At 30.4% G+C, this 27,659-nt stretch overlaps 1 protein-coding gene across 6 annotated transcripts in view; it reads left to right on the top strand.

Moving 5' to 3' along the window:
• Nucleotides 1–27,659, top strand: part of LOC144372002 (lysine-specific demethylase 6A-like) — a 197,716-nt gene that overhangs the window by 135,605 nt on the left and 34,452 nt on the right. For 4 of the 6 annotated variants that reach the window (XM_078035390.1, XM_078035391.1, XM_078035394.1 and 1 more), the window contains 10 exons: nt 1,865–2,643; nt 6,133–6,262; nt 7,578–7,683; nt 8,331–8,536; nt 18,252–18,316; nt 18,390–18,464; nt 19,205–19,353; nt 22,781–22,895; nt 24,722–24,909; nt 26,336–26,477. In XM_078035390.1, the coding sequence (XP_077891516.1) occupies nt 1,865–2,643; nt 6,133–6,262; nt 7,578–7,683; nt 8,331–8,536; nt 18,252–18,316; nt 18,390–18,464; nt 19,205–19,353; nt 22,781–22,895; nt 24,722–24,909; nt 26,336–26,477 (1,955 nt within the window). Of the gene's footprint in view, nt 1–1,864; nt 2,644–6,132; nt 6,263–7,577; nt 7,684–8,330; nt 8,537–18,251; nt 18,317–18,389; nt 18,465–19,204; nt 19,354–22,780; nt 22,896–24,721; nt 24,910–26,068; nt 26,162–26,335; nt 26,482–27,659 lie in introns of those variants that run through there. The other 2 variants (XM_078035393.1, XM_078035395.1) reach the window with 2 other exon arrangements.

Genomic DNA, 27,659 nt, shown 5'->3' with positions numbered 1-27,659 from the left:
TTATTTTCTGGAGTTATGTAGTCTCCATCTTCTGCTTTTAATCTTAATTTTTAGCTTGGTAACTTAGGATTCTTCTGATTTTCACATAATTCAGAGGTCAGCTATTTATTAGTGCCAAACTTGTGTCCATAGATATTAGGTTTCTATTATATGACTACTGATTTTTGTGTGAGTTAAGGAACACTTTCAAACTTACTATCAGGTTCTCCAGTTTCTCTTTGCTTTCACCACAGTGAACTTCAGATGTAAGAATTGGTAATTCAGAATGCTTTTCTCTGTAGCAGAAGAAACAATAAAATTTTTTACACCTTCTGATAGTTTAAGAGTAAATTTTGACAATATTTAGTAAATTTTGAAAATATATTTATTTAATAAGAATTCTTTAATACCAAGGTTATTCTTTATTTCCTTAAACACTGACATTCTGTGCCATTTTGCATGAATCCAGTTTTAAAAAATTCTGTATATATGTACTACATATAAATGTATATATATTTCTGATTAGAAACATTTTGTTATTTCATGATCTTTACAGTTTTGCATACCACCAAATTTTAGAGTATATATAACTTGTGACTTTAATTTTTTTTAAATCAAAGCTTGTTTCTGACAATTGCCCCTTTATATCAAAATAAAAAGACTTTTATCTTGCTTCTAAATAATTCTCAATTCACAAAGCAATCATTCTAATGTGTTCTCTGTCCATTCTGAAGTTCCACTAAATATTGGTATTGAAAGTTAAGAATATGTTAATATGTGGGCGGGGGTTGTGGCTCAGTATTAGCACAGTTGTCTGACATATGTGAGGCTCTGGGCTTGATCCTCAAAACCACAGATAAATAAAAAAGTAAGTAAATAAATAAATAAGGTTCATTGGCAACTAAAAAATATTTTTTTAAAAAAGACTATGTTATTATGTAATTACAGTTTTACCCCAATAGTTTTTGTATATCAGTAGTTGTTTATTTGGGGAAATTATTAGATTATTGTTGCAGTATTCCCTTATTTAGGAAGTATTCCTGAGAAATTAATTTATTAGTTATTTTGGAATTAAATATGAATTATCATAATGCAGTTTACAACATCAGGCAAATTTTGGATAAAAATTGCTTAAATGATTTATATTTTCAGTCTATGAAATAACTTTTCTCTTCATCTAAAACACAAAATTATTATCTATAGTAGACTGCTTTTTAAAAATTACTGAACAGTTTTAGTATATTCTTCTAACTTTTGAGTTTAAAAAAATAACAATTATCCGATCATTAGTTGGGGACATTGCATTTAGAATGTCTTTACCTGTTTGGGTGATTTGAGAGTGGAAATTCTTAAATAAGTTATTACTAAATATATTCTGAGATTTAGCATTTTTGCTTTTGAGGATTATTGCCATATCTATATTACAACTTTGCTGATAATTTTAAAAGTTTAATAAGTATAATTTGTATATTAAACTTACTTATCTTTTGTGTTCATGACTAGGTTAATGGCCATGAATAACTTTCTCCACTAAAATCTAAATATAGAGACATATTTTTCTTGAGATGAAATACAAATGTCAGAACGGAACCATTTAACATTCTCAAGTTATATGTGAGAAAAATTTCTGTTGCTATAATAAATGGAATTAAATTAAGTATCCCAATTAGATCATTTTACTCTGAAATTACTCATCACTTTATTTTGGAGTTAAATTATTGATTTAGGTTTTGGTTTTAAATTACATTCCACATTTAGTTATTTATTTTTGGTGACTTTATTTTTACTTAAATTTTTAATCCTCATTGTTGTTCTGTATATGTATTTGGAGCTTTGCATAATTTAATATTTAAACCAATTTTACTTCTTTTTTTTTTTTTTTTAGGGGCTTCATAAAGGTCAGAGTTCACATTTGGCAGGATCTAATGATGAACAACCTCTCTTTCCTACTGGGTCTACTCAGTATCTCCAGGCAGCTTGCACTAGTAGTCAAAATCAAAATGGACCTCACACGCTGCCTAGAAATTCAGTACCACAGGGGGATGCTCTCAATCACTTCTCCTCTCATATTGCTACCTCAGGTGGACAAAAAGGTATTACCTTTACCAAAGAGAGCAAACCTTCAAGAAATAGATCCTTGGGGTCTGAAACAAGGAGGCAAGATGGAGATACATCTAATAGCTATGCTGATGTCAAGGAACTTTCTAATCATGTACATCAGGCGACAACAATTTCTATTTCCAGTCTTAACCATGGAGATTCTATATCACCAAATTTAATAATTTCGGACAATCCTCAGCTTTCTGCCTTGTTAATTGGAAAAGCCAATGACAGTGTGGGCCCTGGAACTTCTGAAAAAGTCAATAATACTCATCCAGCTATTCATACAAAGACTGATAATTCTGTTACCTCTTCACCTTCTTCAGCCATTTCCACAGCTACACCATCTCCAAAGTCGACTGAGCCGACTAGCACACACAGTGTTACCAGCCTTAATAGTCCTCAAAGTGGGTTACACACGATTAATGGAGAAGGGATAGAGAATTCACAGAGCTCTACAAAAATAGATCTGCCTATAATTAACCTCAAATCTGATCCTCAGATTATACCATCAATGTCTGTGTCCATATACTCCAGTTCAACAGAAGTTCTAAAGGCATGCAGGTTAGTGTGGCAAAGTTCATCAAAAAGTGAAAATGGGAGTTGGGGTTTAGCTCAGAGATAGAGCACTTACCTAGCATGCATGAGGCAGTGGGTTCAATCCTCTGCACCATATAAAATAAAATACATTTTTGTTTATAACTTAAAAAATCAATATTTAACAAAAAAACGTGAAAATGGCTGACTGTTGGTAGCTCAAAAGTCTTGATTTTTATCTTAAAAAAATGAAAATAGAATTTTGTTTTTTTGAAGTGTAGCAAAAGACCATATTACATATCTAAAATAATAATTTCATAAGGAACATTGTTATTTTATACTTTACCAGATGTCAGAAGCATATATTTATAAAGCATTACCTGAGAGATTATGTGTTTTGTTAGTATTACTGACTTTTATTGATTATCAAAGTCATCAGCTTCAATGTGATTACCTTTTTCTGAGGATTAAAGAATTAATTTTTAAAAAGGAAAAGGCAGAAGTGGAGGGGCAAAGAGGAGTGGGGAGTTGAAATCTGAAAACTGGGGAAAAAATTATTCTTAGCCCAAGAAGTAACTAAGTGGTAAATGACAATCTTCTGTGTTGTTCTATGAGAACCAATTAGAAGAGTTGATAGTGGTACCTATTCTGAGCAGAAGTTTGTGAACCCAGAAAATGCAAAGGAACATCTTTCTACGAATGTTAATTTTCCTGATAAAGAAATTTTGATAAGAAAGATGACTAAATCATTGATGAATTTATCTAAAGAGTATCTTTTATTTCTGTAGTAAACAACAAGAAAATGTAAATGAAAATTGAAGTTAGATATTTTAAAATTAACTATTTTAAAAAGCAGATTTATAGATTTCTGCAATAAGCAACTTCCTGAGTCAAGAAGCTATTAGAATGGAGTAAACTTAATCTTTCCCATACCTACCTTTTCTGCTGCTTCATTATTCGACTATTGAACTCTTGTAGTAAGGTTTAATTATATCTCTTGAACAATTTAGTGCACATATAATGGAAACATAATTCTTTTTGTTGTCTGCAGGCCTATCCACTTGCATTAGGATTGGGGAGTATATTTTAACAGGAAAAGACTTGTATGATTAGGGACATAAATATCTTCTTTAGATCTGTCCTAATAAATAAGAATTATTAGATGTGATTGTTTGCACCGTTTATGCAGATAATCCTTTAATTTTGAATTCCTAGTCATTTTTTCCTTTCTTTTACAATGGGGTCTGTTTTTGGTTCCAAAGCTGGTCTCAAACTCCTGACTCTTTACGTCAGCTTCCTTAGGTATACAGAATTTTTGTTTCTAATTTATTTTAAAACTGTCTTGTTTATTCAACTTGGTAGCAACCTAGAAGTCTGTTTCTTTTAAGATTTATTATTGTAATTTGTAAAAATTCAAGTAATTGATTCGGTTGTGGGTCATTTTTTCCAATATAATCTTTCTTTTTGAAATAAGTATCTACATTTTCCCATTACTTTACTTTCCTATAAAAGTAAATTCATTTTTAAAATTCTGTTATATAACTGTAGAAATACAGTTCTAAAGTCATTATTTCCTAAGCTCTTATTCATATTGAGGTATTAAATAAGCTTAACTTGGTCTCAAAATAAATTAGGTTAAGAAACTTTTCTAGTACAATTAAATACTTGACTCATATCTTGAGACATCTCAAAATATTATTAATCATATGTCAAACAATTATTAGGTGATTGTTGTGAGAACATTAGAGTTGAATGTACAGAAACTAAGATGACAGTGACTTCACTAGGAAGTATAATGAAGTATGTAGTTTATTATTGACTGAAATGCATGATTTTAAATATTATTTTTCCTTCTAGCAACTGCAGTTATATAAAAAGTAGAGGCTGGGGTTGTGGCTCAGCAGTAGAGTGCTCCCCTAGCACATGCAAGGCACTGGGTTCAATCCTCAGCACCATATAAAAATAAATAAATAAAACAAAGGTATTGTGTCCAATTACTACTAATATTAAAAGAATAATATAAATTTAAAATATTTTTTTAAAAAAGAGTAGCTGACGTATAGTTCAGCATTGAAGGCCATATTTTATTGTATAGAGACTATTATTGTCATGAAACTGTCCTAATGACGATTTTTGAATTGTCCTGTAGATAAAGTATTTTCTATTTTTTAAAAGTTATTTGGGAGCTGGGGTTGTAGCTAGGTTGTGTTAAGAAATGTTGTACCTTTTATGAACTATTTAATATTATACCTCAAAAGGTATAATATTAAATAGAGCATAATCGTACATTTCAAGCCCTACTTTTATTAGCCCAATATCAAAGATCTTAGAGGAATTTTTCTGTGCAGAAAATACAACAAAGCAGTGATAAATTTTCTTCAAAATTTTATTGTTCTATAGATTGAAATGAAAGACATAATTTCTTCAGAAGCAAATGCAATTAGTGATTTTTTTTTTACTTTTCAAAATAAAGATTCTTTTCTTGTCTGAAATCTTAGTATTTTAAAGCTCTTTTCCTTTGATGTTTTAACATGTTGTTTCTTCTAAAATTTTAATAATTAGGTAAGGCATTTTGAATAATTTCAAAGGCTTGTTTTCTGAATTTGTTAAAATGTTAAGGCTTTAGGGGTTGTGCTTGTAGTAATGAGTGCTACTTGCCTAGCACGTGTATAGCACTGGGTTTGATCCCCAGCGCCACATTAAAAACAAATAAATAAAATAAATAAATATATTCTGTCCATCTACAACTAAAAAATAAATTTTAAAAAATATTAAGTATTTAGAAATATTCTTCTTACATTGCTTATACCTTAAGAAGAATTTAGTTTGATAGTGATTCTTATCACATTTTATGAATTTGTTATTTAGTAAATGTGATACTTTTCAGTAAAGGAAGAAATTATTCAGATACCATTAAGTAATAACCAGATATAATATGAGGATGAGTAGCATATTTTTATATCTTCTTAAAAATTATTGTAATTTATAAATTTTGGAACCATGCTGAATATATTAGCCAGCTAATACATAGAAAATAAGTTTTGAAAAGAAAGAACTAGTGAATTGCTGGGTTTAGAAGTTGTCACAAGATATTTTGGAAATAATTAGTGAAATGTGTTGTTAAAAAATTATCTGTTGTCATTATTACTGATATCTAAACCTTGGACAAGTGTTTTAATATTTAATGGAGAGAATTTGACCATAGAATGAGTTAGAAAAATTAAGATAATAAATTTAAAAAGTAATTATAATTAATAAATTTAAAAATTATATTGAAAAATATTTGTGAGGTTTATAGTATATTTTAAATAAAAGATAAAAGGAATCAAAGTGAATATTTTGTGTAGTTAAAAGAATCTAACTGAACATCTACTGAAATTAACAGCCATTTTCGAGTTTTTTATTGGCTCAACCTGCTTCAGAATGATTGTATTATTTATAGCTAACTTAATGCAGGTTTTTTTCTATTTTCAAAGTAAGTATAATGCTGATTTATTTCTTTTGCTGTTTTTAAAGGAATCTAGGGAAAAATGGCTTGTCTAATAGTCACATTTTGTTGGATAAATGTCCACCTCCACGACCACCAGCTTCACCGTATCCTCCCTTACCAAAGGAGAAGTTGAATCCACCCACACCTAGTATTTATGTGAGTCTCAACTGATTAACTATAAATAAATCAAGTGTCTGAACTTGTCTGCCTTTAGAGGATAAATTTTTAAATCAATTTAGATGCCTTTTAGGAAACATTAAATTTATTTTCCCAGTCTGAATATTTTAAAAATATACTTATTTTCCAAAGGATGATAAAAAAGTGTTCTTCATCTACATATGGTACACTCCTTTTTTTTCTTGATAAATATAAAGTTTTATTGAAACACAGCCTCATCAATTTCTTTACATTCTGCCTTCAATGTTAATGGCTGAAGGAAAAAGGTAGTTCAAAAGTAAAAAAAAAACAAAACTTTATTGTATCTGGCAAAGAAGTTTGTTAATCATTGGTATATTAAAAAATATTTTGTGAAGAAAAATTTTTAAATCTATTTTCATATATTAACTGGGATTTTGAGAACCTCCAAAGATAGTTGTTTCAGTTTAAGCATTTAGTAAATATGTTTTTAAATCTGCATTGCATGAATTACCAATTGTGTGAACCTTAAAAATTTATTCAGTTTATGCCTTTTTAATCAAAGAATTTTTCTACTTTCAAAAATGGTAATTGAGAATGAAAATGATAAGATATGTTATTATAAAGTCTACCAAAATATAATAGGTATTTCAAATTTTGAATTTGAAACTACCTACCATTTTTGAATGTCATCAATGTAAGTATTTGATACAGAAAGTTGAGTTGAAATTCAGAAAATAAAAATTCAGACAATATTTGTGTTTTTCTCCTGATGAGTTTGTGCCTTTCATTGTTTAATAGTCAAAAAAGAAAAAATAGTCAAAAAAGAAAAAAAATCCTAGGTTAAGAAGTGAAGATACAGACCTTAGAATGAACTTAAATTTTTAAGTGGATTTGTGAAATTTAGCTTTTTCTCTATCAGACATTATCTTAATTCCTTACCCAATTAAAATTAGATAACTTTTAGAGAAGGATAGAAATAGAGACGAGATGATGTTTTTCATCAAATTTTGAAGAAATGAATACAAAAAGATTTGTATTCTTTTTATTTTTCTAAGTAATGGAAGTACACTTGGAAAGTATACTTGGGAAATACTTGAAAAGCTAAAATATTTAAATGTAGTTTTATGAATCTTTGATGAAAGAGGTGAAGGACATTAAAACATTTAAATGTATTTCTTTAAAATAGAAATTTACAGAGTTGTTTCCACAGTTTTTTGAAAAGACTAGTATGTAGTCTAGACTTTATAAACTGTTGAGTTGGTTGAAAAATGACATGAATTTGCAGAATAATAGTCATTTTCCTGAGACCTAACAATACATTTTAATTTTATAGTTGGAAAATAAGCGTGATGCTTTCTTTCCTCCATTACATCAATTTTGTACAAACCCAAAAAACCCTGTAACAGTAATACGAGGCCTCGCTGGAGCTCTTAAGTTAGGTAAGCATTTAAAAAAAAAAAAAAAAGTTGAACAAGAAATGTTTCAATTAAGAATACAAATAGAAGAGCACCAGTAGAAACTTGCTGATTTGTTTTTACCATTTTGAATTTTTATTTTAATAAAATAAAAATTTTTTATTTTATTAAAATAAAAAATTTTAATAAAAATTCTGTCACTGTTTTTATTTATCTCTGTTTCTCTCTCTTCCAATCTCATCTCTGTCTTTATCTTTCCTGCTCTGTCTCATTAAAATTTTGATAGTTTATAAAACAATCATATTTTTTTTAAGAAAGTCTGTCTATGTGGAATTTGGGCATACATATTTTAAATGTATAATGTTAGTGATATTGGTTATTGGCAATTTCTGCAGTGAAGTTTAAATTGAGTATCAGTTATGAAACAAAAAGTAATTTTATTATATAAATTTTTATATGAAATATACAGAGCATTTAATTCTGCTTATAAACACCATAACTCATTTGTTAAACTGATAGTTATATCCAGGTTCTATTGTGAAAATCTGGTACCAAATGACTTCTTAAGGAAAACTAATGGAACTACACAAAGATAAATTTTTAAAGGACTTTGAATTTTTTATTATACTGAAAATAATTTTATTCACTAACAAAACTTATTTTTTATGAAGATCTTGGACTTTTCTCTACCAAAACTTTGGTAGAAGCTAATAATGAACACATGGTAGAAGTGAGGACACAGTTGTTGCAACCAGCAGATGAAAACTGGGATCCCACTGGTACAAAGAAAATTTGGCGTTACGAAAGTAATAGATCACATACCACAATTGCTAAGTATGCACAGTACCAGGCCTCTTCCTTCCAGGAATCATTGAGAGTAAGTTTGTTTGGTTTTACTCCCTCCATTTTATAGAGCACATTACTTTTGTAACTACTTGGTGTTTACTATTGTGTTTTATAAATACTTATAACTTAAACCTTATTAAACTAAAATTTAAGCGAGGTTATGGTTAATAATACATGTATACATAGAAAAAATTATTATCTAGTATCTATTTTGAGTTTTGAATATTTTCATTTAAAATTATAAACTAAGCCTACATTATAGTTGGGAGAATGATAATAATAATGTGAAGAAAATTTGGAGGCAGCGCAAATGTTCACTCAACCAAGGAAGAAATGTTTCATTTTGTTTCATTTTATGTATACACACACACACACACACACACACACAGGTGCGCGAACACTCTCACCATCATCTCATGGCTTTAAAGTAAATTTCCTTCATTATTTGTAGTATTGAGGTCTTTTATGGAGAAATTTGCATATTTATTTTCAGCCTGATTATCTGTTATTTTATTGTTGTATTTAGAAGTTTTTTGGGTTTTATTTTTAATTATTATTTAGTTGTAGTTGGACACAATACCTTTATTTTATTTATTTTTATGTGGTGCTGAGGATTGAACCAAGGGCTTCACATGTGCTAGGCGAACGCTCTACCCCTGAGCCACAACCCCAGCCCAGCCAGTTTAGAAGTTTTTATAGAATATGAATATTATTCTGTGTAAGATATGATTTTGAAAGTATTTTCTTACATTTTGTTGGCCATTTCACTTTTTGGTAGTGCTTTTTGATGCACATATTTTAAATTTTTGGTGGTGTTTAATTTATTTATCTTTTCTTTTGTTTTCTGTGCTTTGAAGTCTAAGCATCATTGCCAAATTCATATCACAGAGCTTTTCCACTATTTTCTTCTTACAGTTGTAATACTGAAAATAGGTATAGGGTTTTATTTGAACCTAACAGAATGTTCTAACAATATATATGGCAACTGATATATTTTGAGTTAATTTTCCTATGTGGTCTAAAATAAGAGCTGTGCTTCATTCTTCTGCATGTTGAAAGCCAGTTTCTTAGTATCATTTATTGAAAAGACTAACCTTTACCCTATTCAATGAACTTAGAAGAGAGTGTTTGAACTTTTTGTGAGTATGCTATTATCTCTGGTGCTTTCTCAAAATTGTCTTTATTGGTTGAAAATATTTCCTTTTAAATAATATTGATTAATTTTCATATTGTATCCTTGATTTTCAGGAAAAAAGAATTTGGAGCATGGTATATAATCTTTTTTGATGTGTTGCTAAATTCAATTTACTAATATTTGTATTAATAAATTAATAAACATTACTATATGGTTTTCTAGTGTCTTTATCTCTCTAGTGTAAAACTGCCTCATAGAATTAATTGGAAATTGTTTCCTCCTCTTTAATTTTTATAAAAACTTTAATAGCAAGCAAAAACTATCCCAGTCTTTTGAACTATCCCTAGATGGGTTCGAATTGTGCACATAGACTCTTCTATTTCTGGTTTGTGGGGCAGATAATTAACTAAGTTTTCAAAACCTCCAAAGCAGCACTGTTATTCATATGCCTGATCAAGAGTAGGATAAGAAAAGTAAAGACACCATAGGATTTCCTTATGATTTTAGCATGGCTTTGTCTTGATTGTTTGCTTTTTTTTTATGTAGATGTGTGACTGTTTTCCACAGATACTAAACTTCTTTCAGACTAGTTTTAAGACTTTTTTCCATGAGAAAATAACATGGCCTTAAAATCTCTCTTATTACCACTTCGCTTATGTCACCAGTTGCAGGTTTCTGTTTTATTGCTTTATTGAGATAATTTACACAGCATAAAATTCACCAATTTAGTTTTGTTTTATTACATAGTACTGGAAGTTAGGATCTCTTGTTGTTGTTGTTTTGTTTGTTTGTTTGTTTGTTTGTTTGTTTTGGAACTGAGGGTTGAACCAAGAGATTTGCAAATGCAAGGCAGATACTTTGCCACTGAGCTATATTTTTTTTTCTCTTAAATGCTAGGCAAATGCTATACATACATCCTGACCCTAATGGATCAATTTAAAATATACAGATCAAATATATTCATAGTTGTACAGCCATCAACATAATTATTGTTAGAACATTCTGTTAGGTTCAAATAAAACCCTATACCTATTTTCAGTGTTACATTGTCCTAAACTTCTATAGTCTTAAGAAAGTATCTTGTTCTTTCTGTATTTATAGATTTGCCTAATTTGAGTATTAATGTAAATGTATGCTATAATGTGTGTCATGACCAGTGTCTTTTTTTATTATTATTATTAACCTAAGATTTTCAATGTTTATTTATATCATGTATCAAGAATTTATTTCTTTTTTATTACTAAATAATATTCCATTACTAAATATATATTTCATGTATGTCACTTTTTTGGAGAGTTGTCTTCAATCATTTGACAGGATTCAGTTGCATTTGCTTTGTAACTATTGTTAATAATATTGTTCTTATTATTCATACAGGTATTAGTATGGGAATTCTATTTTTGATGCTCTTAGGTAATTATGTGGTAGAATTGCTACGTGATATGGAAACCCGATGTTGATCACTTTAAGAAACTGCTAATTTGCTTTTAAATGGCTGCATCATTTTTTATTCCTAGTCTTAGTTTATAAGTGTCCATTTTTTCATCCTTTCTATCACCTGTGTATTACCTTTTGATTTTAGCCACTGAAGTATTTGTGAAGTAATAGCTCTTACAATTTTGATTTGTATTTGCAAATAGGAAATAAAGGCTGTTTATTAAGATTTTTTTATGGCTATATTGTCCTTGTAACATCTTTGTTGAAGTATATGTTCTATTTCTTTATCCATCGTTTAATTGGCTGTTTGTCTTGCTATTGATTGGTAATGTTCTTTCGGTATATTCTTATTACAATTCATTGACAAGTATTTAAAGTACATTTTTTTCTGTTACAAGTTACTTTTCCATTTTTTTATGATGTTCATTGAAGTATAAGTTTTAATTTTGTTATTGTCTAATTTATTTGTCTTTCTGGGATTGTTCTTCTTTTTTTACCATCACTAAAAGTATATGCATAATACATACACTTGCAGATTTAGCAATGTTTTTCTTTTAAAAGTTTTCTTGTTATATCTTTTTATATTTAGGTTATTGATATATTTTGAGTTGAATTTACCACATGATATTAGGTTTAAGTTCAATTTCATTCATTTTCATGTGAATTTCATCCATCATTTACTTATAATTTCATTCATAATTTTGTCATCCTTGTAAAAACAGTTTTTTATTGAGCATTTTTTTTACAAGTACTATGAAACTAATTATTCAGAATTCATGTGTCAGAATATTCAGAAGTTCTAGGAAAAACATCTTCCCTATGTTCTTACCTTTGTTGTATGATTTATAAAGGAAAGACAGAGTGACTAAATAAAAATATAATCAGAAATAGAACATCTTAACTTTTTTCATGCTCTCTATATACAGTAGGTATGTATATTGGTATGTGTATGCAGAGATACATTTCCTACTTTGAAATGTGTACCATTACTTTGCCAGTTGGTATTCCTAATTGATGTAGATAGTTCTGTTGCTTCCTGGTCTTATTTTAATTTGTTCATTTTCTTTTCATATTTGGGACAGGTAGAAGAATATACAGATTTCTATTTTATAGAGTAAGGCCAATATGAAAAGACAAAACAAGGCTTTTCAAAATACATATACATATATATATATATATATAATTGGTTTAACCCCAGTAGGACTGAGCTACTCCAGACCTCGATTTCTTCAATAGTTCTTTTAGTTATATATGACATTAGGATTCATTTTTACATAATTATTCAAGCCCAATATTTTTTCTTTCTCCCCTTTTTTCCTCCCCCTGTTCTCTTTACTTTAATGATCTTTCTGTTATTTACTTAATAGTTTATTATTAACAGTTTCAGTGTTTCATTATTAAATGTACAAGATGGTAAGATTCATTTGCTAAATTCATATGTGTTTAGGAAAATTTGGTCATATTAATTTTACTGTTCTTCCTTTATCCTGTCCCTTCTTCTCTCCCTCAATCTCCTTCAATTACTCTAGTGATCTTTCTTCTATTTTAATGGATCCCCTACTTTTCTTTTCTGTTTTGTTCTTTCCTTTTTTCCTTACTTTGGACTAGTTTCTGCATATCAGAGGAAACATTCAGCCTTTGACTTCTTGTGTGTGTGGCTTATTTCACTTAGCACAATGGTCTCCTGTTCTATCCATTTGATGAAATGCCATAATATCATTTTTTATGGCTGATTAATTCTTAATCTGTATACATATTATATATTCTTCATTCATTCACCTAGATTGCTGTTGTTAATTGTGCTTCTGTAAACATTGATAAAGCTGCATCAATAGCATGCTGATTTTAGATCTTTTGAATAAATACCAATGAGCAAGATAGCTGGGTCATATGATGGTTCCATTCTTAATTTTTTTGAGGAGTCTTCATGCTGCTTTCCAGATGAATAAACTTATTTGCAATTCCACCAACAATATGAGTAAACCTTTTTCCTCCATATCCTTATCAACATTATTATTTGTATTCTTGAAATTGTCATTCTGACTAGAAGAAGATGAAATTTTTGTGTTGTTTCTATTTGCATTTTTTTATTACTAGAGTTGAACATTTTTCATATATTTTTCATATATTTATTGGCAGTTTACTTACCCTCAGTCGCTCCCCGTGCGAGCCACCAAATGCCGCAGTCTGGCTGGGCACAATTCAGGAGCCACTTGTCAAAAGAAACTAACTTTATTTTTAGAACAACACACGCCAAACAAAACAGCTCCTCAGGGAAAAAAAACCCTCAGAACCCAACTGCCACCACTGGCTTCCACAAGCCTCTCACCCACACCAACCTCACCTCCTCCCACAATTCTCCTGCTCTTGAGGCTGATTGGCTGGGTCGCGTGGGCGGAGCCAAAGAAGTCCCCCAATGAGCAGTTCCATAGTCTGAAGGGCAGGGAAACATCCCAATGAACATCACCGCAGAGGAGCCAATCAGCTAGATGTTGCTGGGGCCACTGTGAGCCAATCATCAGCCGGCAGCTAGAAGTTTGCTGGGGCCCCTTTGGCTGTGGCTCTCAACAACTAGAGTTGAACATTTTTCATATTTGTATTTTTTTGATAAGTGTGTTTCTTTTTCCTTTTAATTGATTGGCCATTTATTTTGTTGAGTTTTTTTTTATATTTATTTTTTAATTGCACATAATATATTTATTTATTTTTATGTAGTGTGCAGGATCGGACCTAGGGCTTCGCACGTGCTAAGCGAGCGTTCTACTGCTGAGTGAGCCACAACCCCAGCCCCTTCTCTCTTTATATTCTTATTTCCTTTGTTGTGCAAAAGCTTTTTAATTTCACGTATTGATTTTTTATTTTATTTTTTCCACTTAGGAAATTTCAATTAAGGAGGTTGATGCCTGTGCATATGTTGGAGTTTGGTCTACATTTTCTTTTAACAGCTGCAGAGCTTTTTGTCTAATTTCTAGGTCTTTGATTCACTTTGAGTAGGTTTTTGTGAGAAAGATAGTGGTCAAGTGTTATTCTTTGACATATGGATTTCCCATTTTCTCAGCACCATATTTTGATGACTTCAGCATCATTCATCTTACTCTGGATAGCTTTGGCTATTATGAGTCTCTTACCTTTTTTTTTTTTTTTTAATTGTAGGTGGACTCAATAACCTTTATTTTATCTTTATGTGGTGCTGAGGATCCAACCCAGTGCCTCATGCATGCTAAGTGAGCACTGTACCACTGAGCCTCAATCTCAGCCCTGAGTTTCTTACTTTTTCCAAATGAATTTTAGAACTATTTTTTCTAGTTCTGTGAAGAATGTTATCGGGTTTTGATAGAGATTGTATCAAATCTGGATAATGCTTTTAGTATAACTGCCATTTTGACACTAAGAATTGTAAGAGAATTCTAAGAAACTCAGAATAGCCAAAGCTATCCAGAATAACGTGAATGATGCTGTCTGTGAACATGGAAGGTCTTCATTTCTTCTAATGTCTTCTTCAATTTCTTTTTTCAGTATTGTGTAATTTTCATTAAGATTAATATCCAAGTATTTTTATTGTTGTTTAGAAGTTCTTTTATATTGCATAGTTTTCCTAATTTATTTTCAGCAGATTCATTAGTGAAGTACAGGAAAATGGTTGCTTTAGTAGGCTGATATTGTGTATTGATACTTTACTAAATTTGTTTATCAGTTTTAGAAGTCTTTTGGTGGAGTTTTTGGATCTTCTAAATATAGGATCCATGAGCAAACACATTATTTGACTTTGTCTTTTAGTATTTGTTTAATTTCCTTCTATTGTCTTGATTGCTCTGGCTAGAATTTTTAAGAACTATTTTGAAAGGAGTGACGAGAGTGGACATCACTGATTTATTCCTGTTGTTGGAGGAAATGCATTCAGTATTTCTCCATTTAATATGATATTGGCATTGGGTTTGTCTCATATAGTCTTTACAATGTTAAGTAAGGTAAGTTCCTTCATGCCTAGTTTCTTTAGTGATTTAATATGAATGAGCGGTGTACTTTGTCAAATGGTTTTTCTTCATGTACTGAGATAAACACGTGATTCTTGTCCTTAACTCTATTTCTGTGATGAATTACATTTATTGATTTGACATGTTGAGCCATACTTTCATCCTAAGGATGAAACCCAGTTAGGCATAGTACACCATATTCTTAATGTGTTTATGAAAGAATTTTTCATATATTGACAGTGGTCTGAAATTTTCTTTTCTTTTTTGTGCCTTTTCTGGTTTTGATATCAGGGTTACACTGGCTTCATAGGATAAATTTGTCAGGGTTAAATTCTTTGCTATTTCTTGGGATAGTTTGAGAAGAATTGGTGGCATTTATTTCTTTAAAAGGTTTAGTAGGACTTGTTCAGCCCTGGGCTTTTCTCTGTAAAGCTTTTTGTAGCTGCTTCAGTTTCATTACTTGAAATTTTTTAGCTTATTGTATTTTCAAACGAATTTCTAATGAATCTCTTGATTTCAGTAGTGTCTATGGTGATATTTGCCTTTTCTTCTCTAATTTTATTAACTTGGGTCTTTTCTCGTTCCTTTGATTAGTTTGGTTAAGGGCTTATCAATTTTATTTTTCTTTCAAAGAATCAACTCCGTTTCATTGGCCCTTTGTGCTTTTTGTTTTATTTTGCTTTATTCTCAATTTCATTGTCTTTGGCTCTGATTTTGTTTGTCCCCCTGTACTGGGGATTGAACTCAGCACCACTTATCACTAAACCACATCTCCAATCCATTTTAAAATTTTTTTTCTTTTTTAATTTCTGAGATAGGGCCTTGCTAAATTTCTGAGGCTGGCTTTGGACTTGTGATCCTTCTGCCTCAGCCTTCTGAGTATCTTTGTGTACCACCATACCCAGCCCTTGTTCTGATTTTAATTATTTTCTATCTTCTACTGATTTTAGTGTTAATATGCTCTCCTTTTTCTAGTGCTGTAAGGTGTGACATTTGATTATTTATTTTTTACATTTCTTGTTTTGTTTTGTTTTTATAGGAACTCAGTGCTATAAACTTTCCTGTTATAACTACCTTCACACTCTTCCAGAGATTTTTGACATGTTTTATCATTGTTCTCATTTGTGTCTAAGAATTTTTTTTATGTCTCCTCTGATTTTTTCTGGTATCCATTCAACATTCAAAGGTTATTATTTCATTGCTAGGTTAGAATGGTTGCTGTTTTGTTTTTATTCTCTTGTTGATTTCTAGTTTCATTGTTTTATGATCTGATAGAATGCAAGGAATTATGGGGTTTTTTTTTGTTGTTGTTGTTGTATGTGTGAATATTTGCTTTGTGACCTAAAATATGATCTTTTTCAAAAAATGTTCTGTGTGCCACTGAGAAGAAAGTGAGTCATGTTGTAAATGGATGAAATATTGTTTAGATGTCACCATCTCTTTGATTCTGCATGTCTTTGACTTTTCCGATTAATTGTGACTTGTTGTCTTCTTAGTCTGATTTGACAACAGCCAACTTTCCTGGCGTTTGGATCTACCAATCTGTGTATTTTGTTTGAAGAGTTTAAACTATTTACATTCAGTTATTCAAGAGAGATGATTTTTATTTCCTGCCATTTTGATTTCTTTCTAATGGTTAATTTAGATTTAATTCTCCTATAATTTTTTCCTAGTGCATATCATTGAAATGAGGGTTTTTTTCTCCTTCTGCATGAAATATTATGTTTTATAGTACAGACATAGTAGTTATGAATTATTTTAGTTTCTACGTATCATGAAAGTTTTATTTCATCTTAAGTTGTGAAGAATAATTTAACCAGATATAGTAATCTTGGTGGTATGTATCATTCTTGGATTTTATTTTAGGACCTGGATTCAGAAATAAGTTGAAATTTGAATTAATTTACCTCTAAATATTATCTGCCATTTTTATTTTACATCTTTTAAAATTCTCTTCTAATTCTGTATATTTGGCATTTTTCATTTCAATGTGTTTTGGAGAGGACTTTTTTTGGTCTTGCTTATCAGAGTTCTTTATAATTTTGTACTTGGATTTTCATTTGATTTCTAAGATTTGAAAGATTTTCTAATATTATGTCATTGAAATATCATGCTTTTCTTGAGTTTGTTTTTTGAAGCCTTAATCTACCCGAGTGATTCTTAAATCTGGTTTCTTGAATATGCTGGAATAGTCTCTTAACATCTTTTCTTTATGGTTAACATTACTTTTAAGATTATATACTTTGGTTTTATGACAAGCTATATTCAGAGTCACCTAATCTATTACGGTTACTTTCCGTTGAATTTTAAATTTAATTTCTTGACTTTCATTTCCAGGATTTCTGTTTGGTTCCTTTTCAGAGTCTCTATTTTCTAAAATGATTTTTCTTTAACTTTCTGTGTTTTCTAAACTTACTCTCTACATCTTTTAGCACAATGAACATTAACTGTGAACTTTGTAAATTCTTCCTCTGACATTTACTCTTCTTTCATGTTGACAGAGTTAATTGTTGAAGCATTTTTTTGGTCACCCACATTCCATATCAGCTGTGCCTTCATTCCCTCTTTTCCATGCTGCAGAGAAATTAGAGATCCCTCCCTGGTTCCTCTCTATCATCTTACCTATTCCCCAAAACAAGCCTTTTTTTTTTTCCCCCCCTAGTTTGTATGGACAGCATGCCTTTATTTTATTTGTTTATTTTTATGTGGTGTTAAGGATCGAACCCACTACTTTACACATGCTAAGTAAAGCACTCTGCCACTGAGCAACAACCACAACCCAAAACTTGCCTTTGTGATGTTAAAATAGAATATTAGTTCTCCATTTCTGGTATTTTTTAACAACTTTTTCCTAACAATTTGCCTATAAATTTTGTTTATTATTAGTTCTGTCTTTAATTCCCAGGACATTCTGTAAAAGTTACATTCCTTTGTCACTTAGAAACTTTAGCCAAAGCAAAATTAGAATAGGTTTTTGCTCTTCTTGTAAATTAGTACAATACCAGAATTTCATAATATTAATTTGTGTAAATACAGAGGTTGAGTACAAAGTCAGTACAATTTAACATTTCTTGGGTCTTTATTTAATTTGAAAATATTAAGAAATTGGAGGTATTTTCTACAAACTGTGCATGTATTTCTGTTTTTAAAATATGGACATTTATAGGATACTAAGTGTGAATCTTCTGCTTACTCTGTAGGAAGAAAATGAAAGAAAAACACAACTTAAAGACTATTCAGATAATGAATCCACATCTTCAGATAAGTAAGTAATTTTTAGCATCCACTCTTTATTTCTGTCTGAAAGGCATGGATCTAATACTTTCTCTTTTTTTAAGTTCTGGAAGGAGAAGAAAAGGACCTTTTAAAACCATAAAATTTGGGACCAACATTGACCTCTCTGATAACAAAAAGTAAGTTTATTAACTAAATAAAGCAAAGGGGATTACAGAATTGAGAATTGCCTTCCTTCCTATTCTTTCACTTAGTCATTATATTATGTTGACATCTAAGTTTTGGATAAAATCTTTAAGACTCATATATTATTGTATAAGATCTTATAATTAGAGATTTTTCTTCTGGAAAAAACATACTAATTTACAAGCTTAAAAATAGAAAGTACAGGGCTGGGGATGTGGCTCAAGTGGTAGCGCGATCGCCTGGCAATGCTGCCCAGGTTCGATCCTCAGCACCACATACAAACAAAGATGTTATGTCCACCAAAATCTAAAAAATAAATATTAAAATTTTCTCTCTCTTGCTAAAAAAAAAAAAGAAAGAAAGAAAGTACATTGTTTATTTCACTTACTAGGATTTTATAAATTTATATGAGACTTTTTTTGGTGATCTCTATTTTAGGACTTTTCTCTTTGAAAAAAATTAAAACACTTTACTATTACTATTAAAATATTTCTATGTGTAACATCTTCTGATTGAATCATAAGAATTTGGATGGGGCTGGGTTGTGGTTCAGTGGTAGAGCACTTGATGAGCATGTGTGCAGCCCTGGATTCAAACCACAGTACCATATAAAATAAATGAATAAAATAAAGCTATAAAAATATTTTTTTAAAAAAAATGAATTTTGAGGACCTGATTAATTCTCACTAGTATTTGCAAAGAGTTTCACTTTCAATCTGTTATTTTATTGCAGGTGGAAGCTGCAGTTACATGAGCTGACTAAACTTCCTGCTTTTGTACGTGTTGTATCAGCAGGAAATCTTCTAAGCCATGTTGGTCATACCATCCTGGGCATGAATACAGTTCAATTATATATGAAAGTTCCAGGCAGTAGAACACCAGGTAATTTTTATGAACTAATATATTTTATATAGTTGAAAAACTAAAGTTTAAATCAAAAAACACACAGAATCAATATCTTTGCATTCATTTATTTACTTTCTTCTTTTAATTTGTTCTAATTAGTTACAAGACAGTAGAATGTCTTTTGACATATCATACATAAATGGACTGTAACTTCTCATTCTTCTGGTTGTACATGATCCAGAGGTACACAAGTTGTGTATTCATATATGAACATAGGGTAATAATTTCCAATATATTCTACTGTCCTTCCTACGCCCTTATCACTTCTTCTCTTTCACCTCCCTCTGCATAATTCAAATTACTTCTATTCTTTTCTAGCCCCCCATGCTCTTATTATATATTAGCATCCACAGTCAGAGAAAACATTCAGCCTCTGGTTCTCTGGAATTGGCTTATTATGCTTAGCATAGTATTTTCCAGCTCCATCCATTTACCAGCATATGCCCTAATTTCATTCTTCCTTATTGCTGAGTAATATTTCATTGTGAATACAGTCCACATTTCTTTAACTTCTTTATTCATTAATCATTTGAATAAAGAAGGCTGGTTTCATGGGTTAGCTACAATGAATTGAGCTGTTATAAATATTTATGTGAGTGTGTCGCTGAAGTATGCTGATTTTAAGTGATTTAAGTATAAAACCAGGAGAGGGATAACTGAGTCAAATGGAGGTTCCTTTCCAATTTTTTTTTTGAGAAATCTCCATAATTCTTTTCACAGCAGTCGCACCAATTTGCAGTTCTACTAGCAGTGTATAAGTGTACCTTTCCCCCCACATTTTCACCAACATTTATTGTTGCTTGTATTCTGATAATTGTCATTATGACTGAAGTGCCATGAAATCTCAGTGTCGTTTTTGGTTTGCATTTCTCTAATGAATAGAGATGTTGGACATTTTTTCATATATTTGTTGATCAATTGTACTGTGAAATGTCTGTTCAGATCCTTACCATTTATTGAATATATTATATCTATTTATAATTACTAAAACTGAAATGATTTTTTTGAAGTTTTTCTTTGTAATAAGTGTTTGTAATTATAACTAATATCAGTATTATTTCGTTTGATTAGGTGTAGAGAATAAAGTAATTAAAAAAATTAAACTAGGAAACGAGAATTAAGCCCCATACTGAGTAAAGGCCATAAATTATTATTCTATTGACTGCAAACTGTCAGGTGTTTCTAATTTTTTTTTCACTACAGTTATTGTAAGAAAGAACCACATTTTATCATGAACTTCTTTATTTGAACCATATGTGAAAAAAAAACTTTATTAATAATACTTAAAATACAGTGTACTGCTGTCTTACTTATTTGTTCCTTTTTATTCCCCTTAGTTTTTGTAAATAAAATAATCTAAAGTAGTAGTCAACAGAATTCTTCTTTAAGGGCTAGGATAATCAAAGTTTTACTTGAAATTTTCCAAATAAATGTGAGACTTGATATGTTACAAATATATGTGAGAATGGGAATCTCGCTTGTTATATGCTGCAAATATACATAGGAATGAAGATCTAGCTTGTTCTATTATTTTATAGAAACTGATCTCGCTTGTTATATGCTGCAAATATACATAGGAATGAAGATCTAGCTTGTTCTATTATTTTATAGAAACTGAAATTTGTAAAGAAATTAAAAATTGATAATTTTGTATTAATTTTGATCTCAGAATTTTTTTTCGTCTTCAAAATAAGTTTACTTTAGTATAAATTTCACATGTAAGATCTCTTTAAACTGTTTAATTTGGAAGTTTAATTAATTAGGAAAAATTTCAAAGGCTGCAACAAAATTTCCATGGTCAGCAATATTCAAATAACAGTGACAAATGGTGTTTTTTTCTTGAGTCATTTCAAAAAAATTTTCGTCTCTGAGCTCTGAAGAATGCAGTGTAACTTCATAATAATAATGTTATCAATCTGTTGTTTGGTAGAAGAAGTGAGAATCAGCTTTCATTTCTGACTTTTTTTAAAAAGTCATGATATTGCTATTCAGTAGGTCTCTGAGAACATCACATAAGAATATTTTGCAAATCTGCCAATGAATAATACAGTTTGAGCACAGAAATTGAAACCATTAATTTTGAAAACTTTAAGTGAAATTGCGTGTAATGAAAATGTATTCTTGCCTGAGGATGTGGCTCCAAGCGATAGCGTGTTCGCCTGGCATGCGTGCAGCCCGGGTTCCATCCTCAGCACCACATACAAAAATGTTGTGTCCGCCGAAAACTAAAAAATAAATATTAAAAAAAAAAGAAAAGAAAGAAAATGTATTCTTTTCATTAAAAATTTAGAGGAGGTAAAATATGATATCTCTTGCCAGCGTGTCTAAAATGTTTGGGATTTTTAGTTAAGTAAGCGAGTATTAGTATATTTTTCAATTTATGTTCCTATGGAACCTTAAGGAATTTCTTGGCAGAAATCTGTTATGTTTTGTTTGCTAGATATAATTAAAAAAAAGTTACTTTGGGTTGCTGTTCTATGTGAATTTTGTTTTTTATTGTTACATAAATAAAAATGGTATCTGTATAATAGAGTTCACAATCTGAATGCTCTTGTGTCTTCAAAAAAATTCAGATTGTTCATAGATCTTAAGATCAGATCATGTATATGGTACTTGTAGCTCTTTCAGTATGGGTAAGTGAATGGCCTTGCCTATGGTGTTTCAGCTACTCTCATTTTAATTTTTATTTATTTTTTGGTACTAGGGATTGAACCCAGAAGCATTGGCCCACTGAACTATGTTCTCAGCAACTTTTATTTTTTGCTAAGTTGCCCAGACTGGCTTTAGATTTGTGATCCTCTAGTTTCCTCATCCTCTAGAGTTTCTGGGATTTCAGGTGTGCACTACCATGCCTTTCTCTAATTTTAATCTTTTGGGGGAAGGAGTACTAGGGATTAAACTCAGGGGCTCTGGACCACTGAGCTCCATCCCCAGCCCTATTTTGTATTTTATTTAACACCTTGCTTTCGCTGAGGCTGGTATTGAACTCATGGCCCTCCTGCTTCCTGAGCCACTGGGACTACAGACTTTCTCCATCATGCCCAGCTCTAATTTTAGTTTTTAAAGCCTCAAACCATGAGCAGTATTATCCACTTACCCATGATGAAAGAGTCAACAGGTTTTTACCTTACATCAGGTTGGGATGTGATAGCACCTATAAAATGACTGAAACCCCATTTACATTTTGAAAACTTTGTTTTTTAAATTTATAATTTTTGATAGTATCTGTATCAAAAGGAAAGAGGAAATCATATTAAGAAGGTATATATTGCACTTAATGTATTATTCTCACTTCCAGATGTCTCTTTTTCACTTAGTCTTCAAAATTCTCCAGTAAATTAAAGACATTTTCTCTACTAAATTTTTACTATGATAATGACTTTAATTTTCTTTTACTTTTTAGGTCACCAAGAAAATAACAATTTCTGTTCTGTTAACATAAACATTGGCCCAGGTGATTGTGAATGGTTTGTTGTACCTGAAGATTATTGGGGTGTTCTGAATGAATTCTGTGAAAAGTAGGTTTCAGAAATTAAAGTTTCTTTTAATATATGATTGTGAAAAAATGTTTTTGTACCAGACAAAATACAAAGTTGAGTTTCTTTATAGAACTGCAGGATTTTTACTTTTTATTCAGCAGAAATTTTATTTTAAGTGACTTGATTTTAAATTAAAAAAAATTTTTGTTACATGGGATACTTAAAGATATTTTTAAAACAGCCTCTAAATTAGTAATAGATAAAAATTGAGAATAGAAAGTAAACTCTTTATGTTAAAAATGATATAAACATGTTTTTGATAGATGTGCTTTAAGGGAAAAATAGGCTTTTTATAATTATTTTTTTAAATGATAAGAACTCTAAAATAAATTGTTCTATACCTTATTAATAATTTGATTTTGTGTATTTTTGTGAGTCAGCCTCATAACATTATTATCAGTGCCTCTAGTTTTCTTCAGTTTCAATTTGTAGTATATGGGTAATTAGGGGTAAGGTTTATTTGATACTTATAGCTTTTTTTTTCTTTTTGTTTATTTACTTTTTGATAAGTCTTGAGAAGTATGAAGAAAACATGATTTTTTTTATCCTTCATTTGTTAGGGTCTTGTAGACGCACACTAGTTTTAGAAGGAGAAAAGGAGGTAAATAAGAATCTATATCAACAAAACATCTTTTATCATTTTAACAAGTGCTGTTTCTTATATCTTAACATTTCTGATGTATACATTTCTTCTTGAGAAAACTTAGTTTCAAGTAAAGTATATCATAAAATTCTTTGTGAAAACAACAATGTAAATAAAAGAATCACAACAGTTATATTGTAATGAAGGAGAATGATAAAAAAAAAATAGACTTCAAAATTAAGCCTTAACTATCTATGCATGGTGAGAATGATTGAAATCCCAGTGACCTTTAGGAGAATCATAAGTTGAAGGCCAAACTTATCAACTTAACAAGACCTTGTCTCAAAAAAAAAAAATCTATAATTCAGAAGATCAATAGAATAAAGGAACGGAAATGGGAAGGAAGAAGGGAAGCAGAGGGAAGGGAAAGGGAAAAAACTTGGGTCTGAATTAGAACAAATTATATGCTATGCTTTTCTGATGATTTAATATGAATCATATACATATATGATTCATTACATATATTATATATAACTAAAAACAGCCAATATAAATAAATAAACAAATAAATAACTGGGAGGATATGATTTAGTGTAGAGTTTCCCTGGGTTCAGTCACTGTTACCAAAACACTTAAAAAAGAAAACATCCCTGTATTCAATCCACAGTGTATTTAAAATAAATAAATAAACCTTATATGTACATATATGTGTTTCTTTTGATAGTTTTACTCAACAACTTCATTTTAGTCAACTAATTGCTAAGCCCATATAGAGATACCTCTTTTTTGCTTATATTTTAGAACAGTTAGAAGACGACTCTCACTTCAATTTTGTCTTAGGAATTAAAGGAAATTCTAATCCTTTTATCTGTAATATTTTGGTTCTGAGTTTAAATGACTTGATAAAATCCTCATCTTCTGTATTAAAGAAACTAGTTGTTCTATTTTTAAATGTAACTTTAACTTTTAGGTGTTTGAATAATAAAAATTATAGTCATTAATGTTTGCCCAAGTCAACCAATACTCACATGCAGTTAATTTTTCCAAATATGGATTCTATCACATTGAAGTGTTCACGTTTAAAAAATGCAGTTCTCTTTACAGTGCTTGTGCAGCTCAACTCTTTAATGAAATAAATACAAATTTTTTTAAAACTTTTAAAATTATTTTCTGATCTTTGATAAAAAATAATTCTCTGTATTATTTATTCCCCCTCCCCCAGAAATAATTTGAACTTTCTAATGAGTTCTTGGTGGCCAAATCTTGAAGATCTTTATGAAGCAAATGTTCCTGTGTATAGATTTATTCAGCGACCTGGAGATTTGGTCTGGATAAATGCAGGCACTGTGCATTGGGTGCAGGCTATTGGGTGGTGCAACAACATTGCCTGGAATGTTGGACCACTTACAGGTATTGTATGCTATTCCTTAACAAATTTAATGTTTAAGGGATTGTTTCCATTAGGTAGTTTTTTGTTAAAAAGTAATTTATTAAAAGTAGAAAGTTCAAAGCCAGCCTCAGCAACAGTGAGATACTAAACAACTCAGTGCGATCCTGTGTCTAAATAAAATTTTTATTTTTAATTTTTTTTTAAAGAGAAAGTGAGAGAGAGAGAAGGAGAGAGAGAATTTTTAAAAATATTTATTTATTTATTTTTAAAGTTTTTTGGTGGACACAACATCTTTGTATGTGGTGCTGAGGATTGAACCCAGGCTGCATGCATGCCAGGCGAGCATGTTACCGCTTAAGCCACATCCCCAGCCCCAAAATAAAATTTTTAAAAAGAACTGAGTTGTAGTTTACAGGTTGAATATTCCTGAGTTAATCCCTAGTACAAAAAAAAAAGAAGAAGAAAGAAATAGAAAATCAGCAGGGGTGGTGGAGTATACTTTTAATCTCAGCAACTCAGGCTGAGGCAGGAAGTTCAGAAGTTCAGGGTTAGCTTCAGCAACTTGAAATTTAGCAAGACCCTGTCTCAAAGTAAAGGCAGGGGATGTAACTCAGTGGTAAAGTGCTTCTGGGCTTAATCCCCAGTATCTCCCTTCTGCTCTCCCTTCATGGAAAAGCAGAAGAAGCAAAAAAAAATTGCTCGTACCGATATTAAATTCATGTTAAAAACATCAATTCAATGACAGATTTCAGTGAATAATGAATATATTTCTCTGTAGACATAGGAGATATGCTTTTAATATCTTAGAATGTCATGTTTTATATTTATTAAGGATCTTTTTATGGAAGAGTAAAGCAATAGCAATTATTAAGAATTTTTATTTTATGTGGTTTGACACAATGCTATTGTGTCGAAGTTTTGCAAAAATTCAGTTCCTGTTGCAGGCTTTTGCAAGCCAACACCTTGAAATAAATACAGATATTATATATTTTTTTTAAGTTTTGGAATTATCCTCAACTTTGAAGAAACATTAAAACACTTAATATAAGCTTTTACTAAGATGAACAGTCTGATTCTTAGAGCCAGAAAGATCTGAATTTTACCTGGACTCTACATCTTTAACTTCCTTACTTCAATAAGTTTTTTTTTTTTTTTTTTTTTTCAAAAAAAAATCCTAAGGACCTCTGTTTCATCATCTACAAATATGGATTGGAAAATCAAGAAAGATAGGCAAAGATGAAATAAGATATAAAAACAACCCAGCATAATACTGCAAGTATTTGTATTTCTTACATGATAGAATACTTAATCACCATAAAACAAATCTTTCATGTTTTAAGATTTTAGAATTAGTGAGGAAATTATACCTGAGATGTAATAATAGCTATCTTCTCATTATTTGTTAATTTGGATTATTTTATGACAGTTGCTTTTTTCCCCCCCTAGCCTGCCAGTATAAATTGGCAGTGGAACGATATGAATGGAACAAGTTGCAAAATGTGAAGTCAGTTGTGCCCATGGTTCATCTTTCCTGGAATATGGCACGAAACATTAAAGTCTCAGATCCAAAGCTTTTTGAAATGATTAAGTGAGTACTTTCTAAAACTGCTGTTGTCCATTTTGTGAGTAGGAAGCGATAATTAAGTTTTTTTCCCTCTAAAGAATCCTGACCTCAAATGATAAAATGGTCCAGAAAGCTTATTAAAATATCATAAAAGAATATACTTTGGGTGCTGGAGTTGTGGCTTAGTGATAGAGCATTTGCCTGGCATGTGTGAGGCCCTGGGTTCGATCCTTAGTACTGCATATAAATAAATAAATAATCAATCCATTGAGTGCTAAAAATATTTTTTAAAAAACAACATACTTTTTTTTTCACATATAATCAGGATTCTTATACTACAATAATAAAGACAGCTGATTTTCAGTAAATTCACAAATTCAGCTTGTACTCTAACAAAATTTATTTCCCAAAACAACTCAAGTTGTTTCATTATTTTAAAATTATTGTTTATCTTATTTTTTTCTGTTTTTCAATTATTGAGATCTAGTTGGCAATTAAAATTGTACATATTAAAGATATACACTTGATGTTATGTTTTGCTTTAAGATGATACACTTATGCATTTAGAAATTTAGTTAAGGCCATTATAAAATTGCCTCATATAATTAACAAATTTATGTGTGTATAGTGAGAACACTAATTCCCTTTAGATTTTGACTATTGTTTTCATACTGTACATTACATCCCCTAAAACCTATTTACTTGATAACAAACTTTGCACCCTTGACCAACATTTTCCCAAATCACATTCAACCTCAGCTCTGGTAACCTAACAATTTACTTTGTTAATTTGACATTTTTAGAGTCCATGTGTATGTGAAATCATGCAGTATGTGTCTTTTTGAAGTTGGCTCATTCTAGTTAACAAAAAACCTTCAAGATTCATTCATTAATGATATCACTGATATTATAATTTCCTTCTGTCTTTTTTTTTTGTACCGGAGATTGAACTCAGGGGGTATTCAAACACTGAGCCATATTCCCAGCCCTTAGTTGTATTTTATTTAGAGACAGGGTCTCACTAGTTGCTTAATACCTCACTATTGCTGAGGCTAGCTTTTAACTTGTGATCTTCCTGCCTCAGCCTCCTGAATCTCTGGGATTACAGGTATGCACACCATGCCCCCAAATTTCCTTCTCTTTTAAGACTATTGTTTCATTGTATATAGATACCATATGCATTAGCAGACACTTAAACTGATTCCA

The sequence above is a fragment of the Ictidomys tridecemlineatus genome, chromosome Y (assembly GCF_052094955.1).
Source record: "Ictidomys tridecemlineatus isolate mIctTri1 chromosome Y, mIctTri1.hap1, whole genome shotgun sequence".
In the NCBI taxonomy this organism is placed as follows: Eukaryota; Metazoa; Chordata; class Mammalia; order Rodentia; family Sciuridae; genus Ictidomys; species Ictidomys tridecemlineatus.
This window is presented reverse-complemented; position numbering and strand designations above follow the sequence as displayed.